The following is an 18189-nucleotide window of genomic DNA, read 5'->3' as shown; positions in this document are numbered from 1 at the left end:
CCAAAAGAAAACAAGCTTAATATAGACTTACATTATTTTGCATAAGCTAGAAAATTTTACCTATCACTATGTTCTAAATTATTCTCACTTTCCTCAGTAGTAAATGGTAATGTATGAACTCATACGTGAACACTCAATATGGAATTGTGCTTTTTATTAATAAACATTTAAAAAAGCAGGTACAAACATTTTTTAGTTAAGCGCATCCAATTTATATAAGAACAGAGCTATTACAAGGTGTCTTACATTAATACGTAGAAAAATGAGTTGGCAGAGTACGTAGAAAAATATTTTGCCAATAAAACTCTGACCAAATGGGTAAAGAGAAAAATACTACCCCTAGTTCATTTTTTTTCAATAGAGTTAATTTTAGTTGAACACGCACTTACTCTGCCCTTTTGCATTATCTTGTGACTCACGCAGCATTAAGATGATAACCCATTCGCATTTCACACAAAATTCACATACTTTATCAGGTCACATATTATGCACAAATTAAACAAATTTCTCAGTACATGACTCACAAATAGGTTCATCTTGATATGTACATCCTTACTTTCCAGGAGTACTTTATTTATTAGTAATTTCTTCCGACCTCTTAACTGCTTCTTCAATTGCATCCATAAGCGCGGCTCTGAAAATTGAAAATAATCGTTATAAAACGGCATTGAATAAAATGCAAAAAATCAAAAAAGTTAGGCTCACCTAACGCCTGACTTTTCCATGGCATGCAGGCCACGAATAGATGTACCACCAGGAGAACAGACTTGATCTTTTAATTCACCTGGATGCTTCCCAGTTTCAAGTACCATTTTTGCAGATCCGTACATAGTCTGTGCGGCAAATTTAATCGCTAAATCTCGTGGCACACCCATTTTTACTGCACCATCAGCTAATGCCTCGATCATAATGTACATCTGAGAAATGGGAGAATACTTTTATTAAGTAGTCATGGTAATAAATCTGGACACAATTTCAATTTGTTATTTTCCGAATTGAAAGCACAATGTGAAAATAAGCGTATATTTAGATAAGATACTAACATAGGCAGGACCGCATCCCACGAGGCCGCTAGCTGCATTGAGCTGCAATTCAGGTATGAAGTTACACATTCCAAGCCCGGACATTATGGTCTTTACAGAGGCTATATCTTCCTCCGTCACGCTACTGTCTCCACTGAATACTGTAAACAAGAAATGAAAATTATTTTCTCAATTCTTAGGTAAGTACAAAAATACATTTGCTTTCTTGCTCAACAGAATTTGTTCCGTTAACAATATGAAGCTGTTACTTACCTGCGCAACCCTCTCCAATTAACAAAGGCATATTCAAAGTCGACCGTATTATTCTGGCCTCAGGTACGACAGGCAGGATCACCTGAAATTAACAAATATTTTTTAGAATGATTGTTCTCATGTATATATCATTACAAAACGCACTTTACCTTTTTTAAAACTGACAAAGGTATCCCAGCCAGAACGGAAATGAATAATTTGTCTCGCACTGGTACTGACAAAGTATTCTTTATGCCAGTGGCTGCTGCATTTAAAGCGGTTGTTTTTACGGACAGAAATATGATATCACAATTTTCCACAACTTTTCCATTTTCGTTAGTTACTTTTGTCCCCAAATCCAGCCATGGTTTTTGCATCGGTTCGTAAGGTTCTGCTACATATATGCTGGGTGGTTCGACAAGCTCTATTTTCAGAAAATAAAGTCTATGATCAATAAAGTTCTTAGAGCAAATGACATAATATTAATTAGTATAATTTATTTGTATACTTACTACTTTTTAATATCCCATTGCCGATAGCTCTAGCAATATTTCCCCCGCCTATAAATCCGATACACCCTACTGTGCTCTTTGATGAGAATTTGCGCGATAGATTAATGAAATTTGCTAAAAAAAAAAAAAAAAAATAAATGTTAATGATAATTCAACAAATTAGCAAGTACTGAACTTAAACATAGATGCAAATTTTTCGTTAAATAGGCCAAGTTTACGAGTGAATGTATGCTGATGACACAGGCATACGAAATTGCATGCGAAATAGAATAATCCCATAAGTATATAATGTCGTAATTTACCGTTTTCATATCTCAGGGCATAACTGCAACAAGAACAACACACCTTCCTCAAAATTAAACTTGATGACATCATGTCGAAATAGCGTTTGACAAATTCAACCAATCAAAAATACAAAACTATATCCTATATATCAAACAAGAAAGGCAACAGTTTAATTGATGCAGAGCGAAATATATTCGGTACAAAATCGCGTTCCTATTCTGAAATCATACTCGGCCGTGTGCCATTAATTACGTAATAAATAAAAGACTATTACGACTGCACAGTGCTCCGTATTTATACCGGCCGCGTTTACAAATTAGACGCACGTGGCTGCTCTACTTGTCAGTTCAACGTAACTGGAAGGACTAAGTTTATGAAATCGAATTCTGTGCTGCGCAATGGGTCTTTATTATCTTCCGAATATGTTTGTTGACTCGAAAAGCTTAGGAATTTCGCCGGCAATGAATCAGCTGACGCGATGATGCATCGATGCGCCGATGCGCAAATAGCAACGTGAGTTCGGCCAACAATGTATGTCATGTACAATGTATGCACATGACACATACATAAATACCTCCGCTGAATTTGAATTCGTTACAATTTCCAACTAGACCTTCCGCGGACTTTGTCACCAAATTTTACAGTGCTAAATAGACTATTTACATTATATTTAACAGGAATCTCACAATTTATGCATACTCATGCCTAGTCATACATAATCTGCAGCTGGTAATAATATTTGACTTATGGGAAGTAAAAACACTTTTACACGCAACACAAATTTAGTACTGGTTTGAAAATGTAAGGAATCCTGTGAATTAAGTGATGTCTACATCAAATACATCTCAACTTCCGATTCAATCTCAACATTTTTTTCAACCATCGGAAGTTTGATAATGTTCATAGTCTACGATACTTACATGTAATTATATCATATGACATCAAGTTATAATAATCAACATGAAATTATGCACTAGAAATTTGCTAGCGATTTTCATTTATTCTCTTCCCAACAATGTACATTCTACAAAGTCGTTACTTAGGCACGGAAGACAACTCATCTGATCTAGTTACTGCTGCTTCAATCGCGTTCATTAACGATCCCCTTAAATGACAGAACGAAATATGCAAGGCTGAATTACATTTTACATCATTGTTATGTAATTTATAAATGGTGTTGAAGGAAATTTAAACCAGTATGAAATAGGAAGAAAATGATACATTCTTCAAAGCGAGACAGTCAGACAAATAGTCAAAAAAGATTTAGTGTTCATACCTGATGCCACCTTGTTCTAGAGCATGAATTCCTCTAATTGTTGTGCCAGCTGGAGAGCAAACTTCATCTTTCAACTGGCCTGGATGCCGTCCTGTTTCTAATATCATTTTACCGGCTCCTACTAAAACTTGAGCAGCAAATTTTGTGGCCATCGGACGTGGGACACCCATTCTTACAGCGCCATCGGAAAGAGCTTCGGTTATCAAATACGCCTTTATGGAAAGATAGCCAAGAGTTATATTAGAACTACAATCTAGTCTAAGATAAATTTGTCAACTTATATTGAAAAACATGTTTTCCCAGTTATAAAATAGTCATATGATAAGTCTGATGTAAGTTTCTAGTACAAAAAAATAATAAACACTGTTACATTACATACATAGGCAGGACCAGAACCTGACAGTCCACCAACAGCATTCATTAGAGTTTCTGGTATGCTCTCGCTGATTCCCACATGTGAAAATAATGCATTTACCAAAATTTCGTCGTTAGCAGTTGTTCCTTTAGAACAGTAGACTGAAAATAAAATGAATGACATTGTGGTAATGAACATTTCAATACTACAATCCTAGACCAAATTTCGTATCAAAACACAATAACAAAAATTTGTTAACATGATTCATAATTGTTGTAACAATGATACATGGGGGTGTAGCAAGCTAGATGATGGCTATTTTATTCAAATTCAACTGGGTAATACATACCAGTGATACCCTCGCCGACCATCATAGGTGTATTCGGCATTGATCTAATAACTCTCGGTTGCTGCACAATGCGTTCTAATTTCTGGAATACATACCTGATTATGTTAATAGTAAATAAAAATAAAATCAACATAAAAACTAAACATAGACATTGGTTCATAGGTTTAAAGAAAAAGTTCAAAGTCTCAACTGCTTGTAAAACTGATAAATTTGACGATTGCTGTTATTTGTTTTAAAGTGAAAATCTATTTCACTAAGATTTTACTATTTCACAGTCTTACTTTTCCTACTTACTGTCTGAAGAACCTCAAGAGTCACGCCAACAAGTACGGACACATACAATTTGCTTGGAGGGCATTTAGTTATAGTTTTAGCAATACCAGCTAAAGCATCATCCAGCATTTGTGGTTTCATTGCAAGAAATATGACATCAGTATTTTCCACAACCTCTCCATTTTTCAGTGTTGCATGAGCCCCTAGATCGCTCCAGAAACCAAGCGTTCTGGTCGTTCTCCCAGATACCCAGACGTTATCAGCTTTCAATACGCCTATGCATGTGGGTATCAAAATATTTGACTCAAGACTTGTACTATTGTACGCTTGCCTAATATTTATGAATACTACACAATCAACATTGATGTTTATTGGTACTAAAGCGTAATCATGTATGAACACCATTGTCTATTTGCTGCATAATCTGATGGCTGTGTGAAACGGTAAACTGGTATAGAATTATTCATTTTTAATTCAAAACTTGTACTGTACCTCTTCTTATGAGACCAGCACCAATGGCACTAGCCATATTTCCACCACCGATAAACCCAACTCTAAGGGACGTCAAATCTTGAGATACTTCTGCCATGATGCTTGTAAATCAGTTTATGAATAGTTCAGTGACGGGCTGAAATAATTTCAAATCAAATTGAGACATAGTAGGTTTTCCAATAAGTGTCAATGAACCACATAACCCTAATGTAAACTGACTCAGGAAAATAAAATCCTGGGCTGGTGTTAGCTCCTATTACTTCACTGCAACAATTCAACGAATCAAATGAGCAAGTAGGTATTCTCCTTTGTTACAAAAGACGAATTTCCGTTGCCGAAAAATCGCGATTAAATGTACTCGCTAACAACAGTGGTGCTTCAAAGTGCTTATGCCCTAGCATTGACAAAAACTAAACGAGCTACAATTTTTTGTTCTCTTTTTTCTGTTATTATTCTAATCCTCCCTCGCTTCAAAACTTTTAGCATATTCGATAAACGTGATGAGCTACATATGAATCGTTGATATGGAATTCGCAAAGAATAATCTCGGCGTCACGTCACATCGCAATGCTTTCGAGAAGTCGTTACCACTGCTAGTCTGTGCAATGGTGATATTCCTAGGATCGAAGCGAAAACTGTCCGTAACATAACCTAAAATGTTGTGTAGACGACTAATATTTTCAGTGTTAGAAAAAAGGTATTTATACTCGGGGGTGCAGGCGACCTATGTAACTTTTCGATATACAGATAAATGTTGTAATTTAAAACAATCAATCATTTGCAATGACATTGCCAGCCGAGAACGTAACCTAAAAATTATAAAAAGATTCAAACACGCAGGAAAAAAATCGAATGCAAAGGTACAGTCGATTTCTATAACATCTGCTATACTACTGAATTAATTAACTCGGTAATTATACTGTGCATTTGTGACGGCAATTATTGTAATTGTCAAAGCTGCGATCTCTTACAAAATTGAAATATGTTCCATTTTCTAATGTAGAATAAAATGCTTTCTTGTATGTATTCACGTGGATATAGCAATCTGAAGAAGACGACGATGAAGATGATGATGATGTTGCTACGCAGCAAGATAAAACTTTACCTACAATATCTGTGCGCGTAACATCTCTTCGTGCAGATCTTCTACTCAAAGCTGGATTAAATATTGCTAGGAAGTAAGCAGTAATTGGAGTTTGTTCTTTGCTTATGCTCAGTGACAAATTTATATACAGCGATTCAATACAGCTTGCACTTCCTATGGAAATAATTTTTTAACAGTGTATAAATTTCATTCAGTTACTGATCTTATTACAAAGTTTGCTAATGTTTTTCAACAGTAAAGTGGAAACGGCATTCTACGAAAGCAAGATACGAGTTAATGGGAAGAAACTATTGAAGAAAAGCAGTCAGGTTGGACCAATTTTATTCTCCAAGTGTGATATCGTTCCTAAATATTAATAATTTGCTCGTTTCTTTTACACTATTGTAGGTGTACATTGGGGATGAAATCGATTTGATACGTGGCCCTAGTCCTACGAACCCAAATTTTTTATTGGTTTCACGAGTTCAGTTGTTAGATGCGAAAGGAGATAATGAAAATGAAAATATACGTGTTAAGTTAACGAGACATAAATCTTTAGTTATTGAAAATTACGATGAACCTTGGAAACCAACAGCATCTACCGACAGCTAAGCTGACTTCACCAATAATTTGAACCTTAAATTTCTCAATTAAATATCTTATAGAGTAATAGATCCAATATTCAGAAAAAAAATTATGATTCATCTTTAGGTAGCATCTAGGAATTAGTCTAATTGTACTAATTCTAATAATGTTTATGGAATAAAATTTCATCTACCGGAAATTGCACGATAATAAAATCTACTACTACAATCTACACTACTATCTACATATTCGTAACTCTCCAAAATTATTATTAGGTATTTTCAACTTTTTTTATGTACAATTTATTCAAGTTACATAAAAAAATATAATTATAATTTTCTGATCTATGTCACATTACATTCATATTCACATGTTATTAACATTGTATGTTCACTCATTTTTCGTCACGTCTGATTGTACCAATTTTTCCAATATACGCACCGACTGGAAATCCCGAACATTAAAATTAAAAAAGTCTATACGCTAGATTCAAAATTTTAATCCTTCAGAAATATACTTTAGTCTCATAACTAAATGATATATTTCAGGGACAAATAAAAAGATTTATCGTTACAAAATAATTTTATGTTAGAGGTAGGGTCACTTACATGTGAAACCGTGAGAATTCCCTTTTCTAGAAGAGCACGGAGGTTGTCTATAACTTTAAACACATCATAGGATGAGCTTATTGTCTGAAAAGTGAAATATGACAGTTAGCCATAACAATTTCACAATCAAACTGCACCTTTCAGAGTAAAATTAAAATAACATAATGGTGGTTATTTTACAAGAATACAGCTTAGTAAATATGCACCGGAATATTAAGAATTTTTACCAAATTTTCCCTGCAATTCATATACTTATCATATTTCATATACTAATATCAAATTCTAACAATTGAATATGAAGCCATTCAACAAATACGTTCGCTATTTGGGGGGGGGGGGGGGGGGGGGGGGGCTGAAAAGTGTGTCGTTTGGTTTTTGTCTATAGAATTCGTGTTTTGGCACCAGAGATCCCTAGAGAAAGAAATCAAGGGGTGCCTATCTTTTCACTGCCAAGCAACAAAATCCTTTCCATGATTCAAAATTTACATTTTTAATATCTCGAATACGTTTTATTATAAACAATCTTACCAACAGATCGAATTATGAATCAATAGACCCAAAAGACAGAGGGGAGTCGAGATCTGTGACTTATTTTCGGGGCTATTGTTACATGAGAGGGAAGGATCTAAAATCGTTTAGAAAATAACGAAAATATTTGTTGAATGGCCCCTACTGTCATTCTCTTACCTTTACAACGAAATCCACATCATTCTTATTCAGAAATGGTAAAATTGCAGCAGCAAGTTCAGGATGATTTGTCTCAAAACAGACTTTTATGATCGGCTCAAGATTTAATTTGTTTGCTACAGGACACGAGTGCAAGAGACAAATTGATGTCACACATTCGTCGAACTGCTTTGAAGAAAGAACAGTATCTGTTTTCCTGAATGGTTCCCAAATTATTACTTCCCAAGCCTTAGTATAGCCCTTACAGCCTATCGTGTAGCTTACAGTTGATAGTTTTGGCAAAATTTTTTCTAGTTCTCTGATCTGCAAAGAAAAATACGATAATTTAGCAGATTTGTAGATGAAATTTAACAGAGTTGCGAAGAAGTAATTTGCATGAGGAAACAAACAGATGATAACGAGTAGGTATAATTAGATGAATATGTTATACATACCATACACATTTTTGCCATAGCACTTAATGCCCCATCCCACAAAGTATAATCTTTTATTCCAAAATCCAAGCACATTTGCAAAATGAGAACGAGTGCCTCTGGCAAATGTGCATGACTTCTAAACAACATTTGCACCAGTTCCAGTTTTGGAGAACTTTCAAATCCATGCATACTGAATGTAAGTCCTAGTCTTTCCAATTTACTTATATATTGCAGTGATTTCATGTACAGTCTGAAAATTAGTACAAATATTGTGTGATCAGCATGTATAATGGAATGGATTTGTGACAATGTATATTTAGAAAGGCAACACTGATATATTAGATATATTAAATAATTGAATTACTTGATACTTTGCAAGTCTCGTTTAGTGAGGTCTTGTACTGTTGCCGAATCAGTAATGGACAAGAGTACACTTAGAGCTCGGAATTGAATTCCGGGTCTAAAGGAAGCATCGTTTGTCATATCAAACCCAATGTTGATCAAGTAATTTGCAGACATCACTTTATCTCCCCATTCAAGCAGATAGCATGCCCTGTGCAACAAATATTATGTCAGCAAAAATCAAGAGTATCCAATAATTTTTCAATTTTTTTAAAAACACTTTCATTTTTGTTTGACTACAATGTACCTCAGCAGATTATCGTCATTGACGATATTGTCTTCGGTTTGAGACGTTATAGCAGCAATGTTATAAGTGATGCTGTCATCCAATTTCGAACCACTGTCGCTAGGTTGTAACCATTCCTCAAGTAATTCTAATCGAAGTTGTATGATGTTGAGGGAAAAAAGTTTTCCAAGTGCATTCACAGCAGAATTAACATCAGGTCTGTTCTCAGTAGCTCCCCGACATCTTAGTACTATACTTTGATCCATGTATAGCCTACGAACAAGTCGCTCTGGAGAAAGGACCAGTTGCAGATAATCGCTACTACCTAATCCATGTGTATATAAAATGTGTTTAGCGGTAAGTTGTAGATATTTAAATTTGATTTTCTGTGGAAAAAAATGGTTTTTGTGTACTATTAATATCAAAAAATTGGTCACTGTTAAAATATTCAGATAAATTTAGCTCTGCTCACCTCTATCATTGCTTTGTCGGACTGTGCTGATGCTTGAGCCCACTTCTGAGCATGAGCATAACACTCTTGGGCAGCTGCTGCTTGATCTGCCCCTGGTGGGGTATGATTAACGACATAGTAAAGAGCAGCCATGCCATAATAAAGAGCATGCTGATCTTCCATATGTCGAATACACTTTTTAATATCTTCGAGCAGGGCAGGATTCTTTAAATGGACCACCCATTCACTCGAATTTCTTGTTTTTGACTCATCTTTCAAGCCCCAGACTTGTGATACACTTCCTTTTATAGCCACTGAACAAATTACATAAACTTGCAAGTTCAATACTGTAGCTACTTCTAGCCATTTTTTGTAAGTCGATAAATTCAATTCTGGTGCTGAAATTTCAATAATTTGGGTAATTAATTTTCACTCAGTATAGCATATACTTGGATAGGGTGAATTTAATCTTGCAATTGTCGAAATTACTTATTAATTTCCACTGGTCAATTTTTGGCAGGAAAGGAAATCTCCATTTTGCTATTGTTGGTAGAGAATTATTCTCTGAGCACAGCTGGGCCCATTCTTCACATTCTATCTGTGTTGGGAGGCTGGAATATAAATATTAAGGAAATACGTTGATTTCCGCGATTATTATATTCATTCTATTATGTACGATATATTCTTTTTTTGTAAAAAACATAACTCACCCATATCGAAAATAGTTTTGTAAGAAACAAAGGTGATTTAATAGCTGCTCGTTATTGTCCCCAAGTAATTCCATGATTAAAAGAAACACTTCATAGTGATAAAAATTAATCTGCAATAAAACGTTAATGAATTTTTAATGGTTTATTTTTCATTTTGGAATTATTTGAAAGTTAATTTATACATAAATAGCAAATAACGATTCTTTAAACAAACCTTCGGCCATAAAGTTGCAAGATGATTCTTCATGGCCAATTTGTCTTCTATCATAGCAGCAACTTGCTTGCAGTTCTTTTGAAGCGTAGTAATGTCATCCTCGTTGATTCTTAATTCTAAAGTATTATATATTATATACTAAATAATGAACATATATTCTGCAGTAAAAAATATTAAAGTATAAATCGACAATTTCAATGGGGAAGTTTCATGGAAAAAGTTTTTGCTTTTCATACATGCATAAAGTGAAGCAGTTTGCAGTTGAAGGATTGCACGGCAAAATAGTGTAAGTGCCGTCATTATATTTTTCAGGAGAGTAAAAAAAACTGTCCCAAAATTTGATTGATCAATTTATAACTGGAATCAAAAAGTACTTTTCAGTCTTGCAATCTCTTTCTTTTTATAATTTCGCGAATAAATTTTTGTCAGCCATATCGTTTTGCAAGGACGTGTATATGGATTTTAAACAATTTTTCAAGGAAAAAACACGTATATTTCATATTTTAGCACTTACACCGTTTTGCTGTGCCACCCTTCAGTTGTAGATACAATTTAGCATAAGTGACCTCATGCTAAGACACAGTACCTTTTTCGACCAGCCGATTATTTTCTTTGACTTTGTTTCAAACGAAAAAAGAAAACAAATGACGGAATTATCATTTCCCAAACTACTAAAATCTGAAATTAAAAAGAAAAATTCATGCAACTTCCCAACGGAGGGACTTTTGCTCACCGTTTTCGCCGTTCGATTCTACCACTTTTACTTTAGGATTCCAGTGCTTCAACAACACATCAAGATACAAGATGTAGCATTCATCAAAGTCGAATTCAAAATCAGCGCAGAACTCCTTGAGTAAATTGACAAATCCCGGTATCTCAGAGCGCATAAGTCGTTCTAAAATATATTGCTTGCCCTTTGTATCACTGGTAAATATTTCTGTACGCAAAAATTATCCTTCTAAATTTAACCGGATCAAATTAAATAATGAAAGTACATTATCAAGAGACAAGACATTTTTACCTTTATGATGAATACCATAATCATGTAGTTTTCGTTCCCAATAATGACGCACTCGAAAGTGTGTGAAGTAATTTATATGCACGTCATTTTTTGACAAGCGACAATATTCATAACCAAGATCTGCTACTGCACGTAGTCGTGAATAATCTGTTTGGTATCTGGTAAGTATGAGAACAAGTTTTAATGATACTAAAATTGACTGCTGTTCAGTGCTCAAACAAGCATTCCCAAAACGATTCACTTACGTTTGGCAAGCTGATGTTAGCCATTTGAGAGACTCTTGCTCGGAAAACATGTAAAGACAAGACAAACCCGACTGCAGATCCAATGTACGAGCACTGATTATTCTGTGCAGTAATGTTCGCAAGCAGTTGTCTCGAACTGGTTTAACAGCAACGACAATTTCTTCTTTTACAGTGGTTATGGAAGAGCAATGGGATATTAAAGTATTTAAAATCTGAAGTAAAAAGAGGTTGTAACGTTCCTTTGGGATAGCTTTTACTTTGTTTACTAGACTAATGAGTCTATCTGAGCAACCTGTCTGAAATATTAAAATTCATTATTCGTAATTTTTGTCTCAATGAATCGTGTTGTTTAACCTAGTGAAAGCATATCTAATGTTGAGTAAATTTTTATTTTTTTCTTGACTGTTGCAATATACCTCAGATACACACCTCAACCATAACAATGGGGCCTGTATACTGCCATTTATCTGAAAATAGACGTTTCCTTCTTATATCAATGTAAAGTTGAAGTGTCAGATGATATAATAATCATATTCAAGATACACAGTTTGCGTGAATAGTATTAATGTAAAAAATTTTGACAATCCTCCGTCAGTCGGAAATGTGTTCTTACACAACTCGAAATGATCAATGAAATATGATTAAATATTGGGTAGTATAATATTTTGAACTATACATACAGGATGAATAAAGTTGAAACGCTTCCACGAAGAACGGTAAAATCATTTCGTTAGAACACATTGCAGAGTCTGTATAGATTTTGTATAATCTCCACTTCAGTTTATCAGCTACTTCATTTCTCATTTCTGTTCCATCAATGTATAGATTGCTAGTTAAGTTGGAACTCATATTACTCCAGACCGTTGATAGTAAAATCCCTGACAGTTCTCCTGAAGTACAATAAAATAGTTGGAATGTGAAAAGTCAGAGACTGTTAGAAAGTAACAGACAAGCAAATAACTATATACAAACCAATTGTACAATTGTCTAAAGCGGATGTGGACATGTGTTTCAGATGGTGTATTATTCCCAACTCTTCGATTTTCAAATCAAATATAAAAATTTGGCATAATTTCTTCACGTAATGACATTCGTTTGCTGGGAAGGAACCAACCTCTTTCACTGCTCTGATAAACAACATTAATGTTTTCAAGAAAATTTTTTTGACACGTTTTACAAATATATTAGTAACATGATACTTTGCACTATTGCAACTATTCTGCTTACTCGATATAAAACTTGAGTACTTCTATATTGCGGCTAATCTCAAGTAACAAACATATCGCTGAAATTCGTGGCAACCGTAAAAGATCCGCTATCCTCACAGCTCTCTTATACATGGTCCATCCAGATAATGTTTTATTATCTAATTATGGGAGCACAAAATTAATTACTGAACATGCACAAGGATGTATACCTAGATCAAGTCAAAATGCTTACCATTGCACAACTGTTCGAGATAGTTTTTTAGAATAATTTCACGATCAGTCTGATATTCTGTTAAGGTTACAACCAATCCAAATTCTTTACGCAGAAGACATATAGATTTTAATTCAGATGCAGTGATCAAGATATCCTCACGCATGAATCTATCAAAATTTAGTGTGGATATTGGAATATTTCTCAACTTGTCTTGGACTGAGGATATTACTTCTGCATAATAATCGGCACTATTGTTCATTTCCTAAAAAAAATTGGCAAAGATTTGAAAGTTATAATATTTTAATTACTAAAGCTGAAATCATTACAGACAAATAGATAAATAATGTTGCCCATAATTTGGGGACTCCTTATGGAATTCGCGTACAAAGAAAAACAATCGTAGTGAGATTATACGAAATTGTTAAAACAAATTACCTGGAATCTTAGACAAATGCTTATGTAATTTATAACTTGGTTGCAACAATATGCTGCATCATCACAAGGCAGATTATTCAGTACATACATCATTTGCATCAGATCACTAAAATTTTTTAACAAAATAAGTAAAAAATTACTTAAATCATTTTCAAGAAACCAATGTTCGAATTATGAGCATACAAAGTTTCAAGCATACCCTTTGTTCAGAAAGAAATTGACGCAGAAGGAAAAAGCTCTAGTCTTGAACGAATGATTATTTTTTGTCACTTCATACAAATCTTCAAGCCATCCATCACGGTTTTGTTTTACCATATATTGGGGCAATATCTGAAATTGGGAACAAATTCCAAGTCGTATAATAACCAGAATTCCAGTTCGATGAAACAAGACAGAAAGATTTTATACTTACATCTGTGACACCTATGTGTTGATAGCCATATTTCTTTAATATCACTTTTAACGCAACTGAATTTCGTTCATTTCTTATAGTAGAAACCAAGGAATGCTTAATGGAGCTGCTAGCATCAACTAACGCCAATATTGTAGGACTCCATGGTACAGACGCTTTCTTCAATATATCCACAACTTGTTGCAATCGGGTCTATAAAAGTACAATAATTTCTTATCTATATGTATATAGATTTAGTTCTATCAGAATTACTAACAGTTTTATAAATAATTTACCTCTACATTGTGTATACAAGCAACAACACTAGCTATCTTTTGTTCCCATGGGGCTTCTTGCCAATACCACCATTCCTTTGTGGATTTCAGTGTTTTCTACATTATAAATTGAAATATGATAAGATATGATAAGATGTAATAATATAATAATCACACGTCCTATTTTCACGTGCAAAATACAACACACACCTGAATATAGAGTATCAATACATAATCATTCTTTAACGAATGATTAAGCATGTATTGATGTAGAAAGCTTTCGACAAAATGACCAACTTCTTGGGGATATACCTTGCTTAACAGCAAATGTGCTACTTCTATGGGCTCTCCCATATATGCTTTGATTTCTACAATCAATCTAAAATGAATGCATCAAACAATTATTGTTTTAGTGGTTTCAAATTATGCTGCTGATATAAAGATCATTAGTGGTACAACTACAAAATAATATTAATAACATTGTATTATGCATATATATGAACCTGTGATTCTTTTTGAGTTCCATCAAATCGGTCAAGGCTTGAATAATATCAGCTAGATGTTGTAATGGTGAATGTTCAGTCGTGTATTGTTGATGTAAAAGTGAAAATGATTGAGATTCATCAAGATTAAGCAGCTTTATAAAGCTTTTGCAGAAATTGAGTCCATTCCTTGGCCAGTTATTTGGATCATATTTTTCAAATAATTTCGCCCGTTTGTATCCCCATGTAACTATTTCTGACAAACCATCGGGAAAAACGGATAGAACGGAAGGCACAAAGTGAAGCAGCCATGGCCATAAGTCATGCTGGACCAGTCCATCTGGAATAATCTCCAACATGTCTCTAACGACTTCTGTGGTCATAAATTCCGCTAAAGTGGAGCAATGTCGTACCCATATCAGAGCTGCAACTTTCAATTCACTCTGGAAAAAGTTAATATTTTATTGTATTTTTAATCTCATTGAAGTTATTAAGCTAAACACGTAGTGTAAAAGCACATGAAGTGATGAATGAAGGTATTTTTTGTAAAAACTTACATTCATGAGATAACTTTTACACATATTAAATAAATCTGCTTTAAAAAACTGGGCCCAACTGCCAATATCCTCGTTATACGTCATAGTATTTTCCCTAGTTTGATGAATCATTTCATAAGTTTCAATTCTGAGTAAGGTACTGTTCAGGATAAACAGGTATGTGGCTATCAGAACATCACTTTTTTTCTAAAAAATAATCCATTCGTACAATGGTTCAAAACAATCTGCCATAAAACAAATGTAATTCCTTCATACATATGAGTATGCATTACCTCTGCTGCATTTTTCATCAAACGATGTTGTGCATACGAGACCAGCTGCTTGGCATGTTCAATGTCAGAAGTGATGGTGTTATGACAATATTTAAAAATATCTTCAACGTTTTCAATTTTATCAAGAGTATTGAACAATGCATTCAATACGTTTGTCGTCTCACTGTAGTCTGTGACAGAATATAACTGCTGTGAAAGTACAGTGGCCCTGGCACAGTGAATCGCATTCAAACTCAGGTGAAACCTCTTGGCAAAACTTTCAGCCTCATGATATTGGCCACGTTTCAATAATCTCTGCATTCGAAATTCCGGCAATTTATCTTCCACTACTTTTACTTTAATGGTGTCGATAACTGATGAAGTCTTGCTGGCTCCTTCTAAAAATACTATTTCATCCATAGAACTGGTATCCAAGCTGACCAAATAGGTCATTGTTGGAACTTCGAGATTGAATTTAACTTCAAAACCTGAAGGTATTTTAAATAGAGTACAATTTTAGACTAACGATAAATTTAATATCTCATAATAAAATATTTTCATGCAGTACGTACCAGGAAACGAAACAAGCTGCATAAATGTAGTTGCACTACCTGATTCTGCCACTAAGAGAATAAGAATTCGAATCGGGCAATCGGGCTGGTCTTCCATAATTTCTATGTCTGAAGCACGTCCATCCCAAACTTTTTTTGCAAGAAGCGTTGAAGAACAAACAACATTTATAGCTCCGTCTGTACGTAGACATAGTAATAATCTGAAGTTAAAAAAGAAAAAGATGAAAAATTTCGATTTTTGAACCGAACTGAAAATCGGAGAATATTTTACAAAAACCGTAGATCTTGTGTATCCATACTTATGAGGTAGTTTTAAAAATTTCATCTCACCTAGTATGTTTAAAACATTGTACTTTGACATATTTGTAGGGTAAAGCATTCAATGAACAAGAACGCCCGCTTGGCCAAATGGATAACAGATTGTTACGAATCATAACTATAGATTGTTTTTCATCCAAAGCACCAATTTTGCTAAATATGACCTGAAATTTAAAATAAATTTAACTATCAATAGTGACATTTTGCATTCGAAAAAATTAACTACCCAAATCTAACAACACATTGCATTACTTCTTGAGGATTGTTTTCTCTGAACAATGGAGAACACTGAACGGTCAGTGTAAGTTCTTCAAGCTGTGTAACATCATCCACATCAAGCACGGAATCCATAACTTCCTCAGTGAATCCTGATAATCTGGAAATAAATATGTGTATACTAGATAATTATTATACCAAGCAAATCACTCTCTCTTCAGAAAAGTTTGTATGAAAATATGAAGATCACTAACAACTATAAGATAAATTAGCGGACATAATGTATTAATTAATACCTGTAAATGCGTCCTTTTGAAGTAACGAGTAATAAATCTGGGACATCGTTGAAACTGTCTTCCAAGAAAATGTTCAATATAACTTCATCTGGCTTGTGGTGATCCTGAATAACATGCCTGACGAAATTAATGAGCTTATTAAATTTGATGCTGTGTATAGTTTAAAATAATGCATACACGTGCTTAAAAAAACTCTGTGGATGTACGCACGTCCTCATATCTTTTGATGTCTCTCCGTGAATAGCTATGGTAATAAAAAAAAACAAAGAGGATGGCGTTCAATAATTCTTGAAACTAACATATGTACCTGAAGAAAACCAATCGCCCATCAGCTTCCAGATTCAAACAATACAGAGTTCCGTCAGTTGAAGTGACGAACAAAAAGGACAAGTCCTTCGAGAGACAAAAAGATGTTATTATAGTATCAAACCCGATACACACTCTCATTCCTTGGCTTGTAGTACTATTAAATACAGTAATCGACTTATCTACCACTACGCATAGTGTAGAGTTCTGTATAGATGCAATAACCTTTGGGTTCTCGAGGACCTGAACAAATAGAATAATTGTTACATAAAAGTTTGCAAAGAAAATTCATGTTTTATTAAACGCATGTATAGATAAATAATGAATCGAGAACCTCGCTGTCTGCTTCGATAGTGGCAAGGGTAGTTGTTTCGTAAACAGAATCAAAACTCTCTGCCACGGTTCGGCTGACTCCAAAATTGACAGTTTCATCTTCAGTATCAAATCCTGAGGATATCTTGTTCCACAGAGCCATAGTTTTATTCAGTAACCCTGACAGGGTTTCTACGAAAACATATCTTTTCACATTCACTAAATTGGCCACTTCAGTAAATATTATCAATGAAATCACTGAAAGTAAACTTTTAAAAACTTTTGCCAAGCAGACCGTTGGTTGAAGTTTGAATTTCGACAAGATAGTATTATAGTCCATTCCAAATATATCAAGTGGATCAGTGTTCTATGCTTCGTTTTACAAATCTTCATTCTTTATTGGACAAAGCGCGCAGATTATATTTCGTCTAACTGTAATTGAAATACGTAGTCATATTGCTAAAGCATCTTGGGGTTATGAAATGTGAGCCTATTTTAGCTGCAAATCGTTAATCGTGGTGCTGCTGTTAATTTAAACGTAAGTTGTCAATTTGACCATAGTTTGAGATAACTCGTGGTGCTCCCGACAACGGCGGCAACAGCGATTGCAGGTTCTCCTTTTAACTGCGTAATTAACACATTTAAATTTCAACATGCAACTTTGTATCAATGAACGTCACGTCGGTTATTTTATGTAACCTTATTTCCACCCACGATATGACCACATGTTGAACACGCTGTCCCATACGCTCCATACTTGATTACACAAGTGAGGATTAGAAACCACTTCTTGATATAGAAAATAAAAAAATATCGGAAATGGGTTATAATACAGGGATGAAATTATATGTATAGTGTACTTATAGGTATGTAACTTATGTACATACTTGC

General features: G+C 34.3%; 4 protein-coding genes across 4 annotated transcripts; 1 reads left to right on the top strand and 3 right to left on the bottom strand.

Moving 5' to 3' along the window:
* Window positions 1-139: 139 nt before the first annotated feature.
* LOC124180808 lies at window positions 140-4952 on the bottom strand. Its single transcript, XM_046566619.1, has 13 exons — window positions 4817-4952; window positions 4346-4599; window positions 4052-4133; window positions 3727-3863; window positions 3348-3559; window positions 3110-3176; window positions 2089-2182; window positions 1787-1900; window positions 1445-1698; window positions 1296-1377; window positions 1044-1183; window positions 706-917; window positions 140-634 (listed from the first exon to the last, which is right to left on the bottom strand). Exons 1-13 carry the CDS (start codon window positions 4911-4913, stop codon window positions 571-573), a joined length of 1809 nt encoding a protein of 602 aa, XP_046422575.1. The 5' UTR covers window positions 4914-4952; the 3' UTR covers window positions 140-570.
* Window positions 4953-5470: 518 nt separating this feature from the next.
* On the top strand, window positions 5471-6717 carry LOC124187738 (mitochondrial transcription rescue factor 1). Its single transcript, XM_046579812.1, has 4 exons — window positions 5471-5676; window positions 5858-5994; window positions 6157-6229; window positions 6309-6717. Exons 1-4 carry the CDS (start codon window positions 5473-5475, stop codon window positions 6510-6512), a joined length of 618 nt encoding a protein of 205 aa, XP_046435768.1. The 5' UTR covers window positions 5471-5472; the 3' UTR covers window positions 6513-6717.
* A 46-nt stretch (window positions 6718-6763) lies between these two features.
* On the bottom strand, window positions 6764-9615 carry LOC124187725 (kinetochore-associated protein 1-like). The gene is made up of 7 exons (XM_046579788.1): window positions 9297-9615; window positions 8846-9210; window positions 8561-8749; window positions 8215-8446; window positions 7781-8083; window positions 7094-7177; window positions 6764-6929 (listed from the first exon to the last, which is right to left on the bottom strand). Exons 1-7 carry the CDS (start codon window positions 9456-9458, stop codon window positions 6876-6878), a joined length of 1389 nt encoding a protein of 462 aa, XP_046435744.1. The 5' UTR covers window positions 9459-9615; the 3' UTR covers window positions 6764-6875.
* LOC124180796 (kinetochore-associated protein 1-like) lies at window positions 9551-18135 on the bottom strand. The gene is made up of 27 exons (XM_046566591.1): window positions 17321-18135; window positions 16988-17229; window positions 16681-16797; window positions 16421-16544; window positions 16181-16332; window positions 15851-16050; window positions 15300-15766; window positions 15028-15213; window positions 14492-14913; window positions 14199-14367; window positions 14010-14105; window positions 13735-13926; window positions 13522-13652; window positions 13323-13428; window positions 12906-13149; window positions 12693-12831; window positions 12438-12592; window positions 12146-12355; window positions 11895-11932; window positions 11466-11761; window positions 11221-11378; window positions 10933-11136; window positions 10200-10315; window positions 9986-10095; window positions 9765-9886; window positions 9624-9673; window positions 9551-9577 (listed from the first exon to the last, which is right to left on the bottom strand). The coding sequence occupies exons 1-27, from the start codon at window positions 17636-17638 to the stop codon at window positions 9551-9553; spliced, it is 4791 nt and encodes a 1596-aa protein (XP_046422547.1). The 5' UTR covers window positions 17639-18135.
* Between the last annotated feature and the right edge of the window lie 54 nt (window positions 18136-18189).

This window comes from Neodiprion fabricii, chromosome 1 (assembly GCF_021155785.1).
Source record: "Neodiprion fabricii isolate iyNeoFabr1 chromosome 1, iyNeoFabr1.1, whole genome shotgun sequence".
NCBI lineage: Eukaryota > Metazoa > Arthropoda > Insecta > Hymenoptera > Diprionidae > Neodiprion > Neodiprion fabricii.
The sequence above is the reverse complement of the archived record's forward strand: the minus strand, read 5'-3'. Positions and strand labels throughout refer to the sequence as shown.

What these genes read in the sequence shown, in the direction of transcription:
- LOC124187738 (XM_046579812.1), top strand. Translation starts at nt 5,473, where the DNA reads ATGTTGTGTAGACGACTAATATTTTCAGTGTTAGAAAAAAGGTATTTA. An exon ending in GAAAAAAATCGAATGCAAAG is followed by an intron (nt 5,677 to 5,857) that starts GTACAGTCGATT and finishes ACGTGGATATAG; the next exon opens with CAATCTGAAGAAGACGACGA. An exon ending in TATTGAAGAAAAGCAGTCAG is followed by an intron (nt 6,230 to 6,308) that starts GTTGGACCAATT and finishes ACACTATTGTAG; the next exon opens with GTGTACATTGGGGATGAAAT.
- LOC124180808 (XM_046566619.1), bottom strand. Translation starts at nt 4,913, where the DNA reads ATGGCAGAAGTATCTCAAGATTTGACGTCCCTTAGAGTTGGGTTTATC. An exon ending in CAATGGGATATTAAAAAGTA is followed by an intron (nt 1,699 to 1,786) that starts GTAAGTATACAA and finishes TTCTGAAAATAG; the next exon opens with AGCTTGTCGAACCACCCAGC. An exon ending in ATGGAAAAGTCAGGCGTTAG is followed by an intron (nt 635 to 705) that starts GTGAGCCTAACT and finishes TTCAATTTTCAG; the next exon opens with AGCCGCGCTTATGGATGCAA.
- LOC124187725 (XM_046579788.1), bottom strand. Translation starts at nt 9,458, where the DNA reads ATGGAAGATCAGCATGCTCTTTATTATGGCATGGCTGCTCTTTACTAT. An exon ending in CGAGACTTGCAAAGTATCAA is followed by an intron (nt 8,447 to 8,560) that starts GTAATTCAATTA and finishes ACTAATTTTCAG; the next exon opens with ACTGTACATGAAATCACTGC. An exon ending in GAATTCTCACGGTTTCACAT is followed by an intron (nt 6,930 to 7,093) that starts GTAAGTGACCCT and finishes CGGGATTTCCAG; the next exon opens with TCGGTGCGTATATTGGAAAA.
- LOC124180796 (XM_046566591.1), bottom strand. Translation starts at nt 17,638, where the DNA reads ATGGACTATAATACTATCTTGTCGAAATTCAAACTTCAACCAACGGTC. An exon ending in CAATGTTTTAAACATACTAG is followed by an intron (nt 16,051 to 16,180) that starts GTGAGATGAAAT and finishes TTTTAACTTCAG; the next exon opens with ATTATTACTATGTCTACGTA. An exon ending in TTATGGTATTCATCATAAAG is followed by an intron (nt 11,137 to 11,220) that starts GTAAAAATGTCT and finishes TTTTGCGTACAG; the next exon opens with AAATATTTACCAGTGATACA.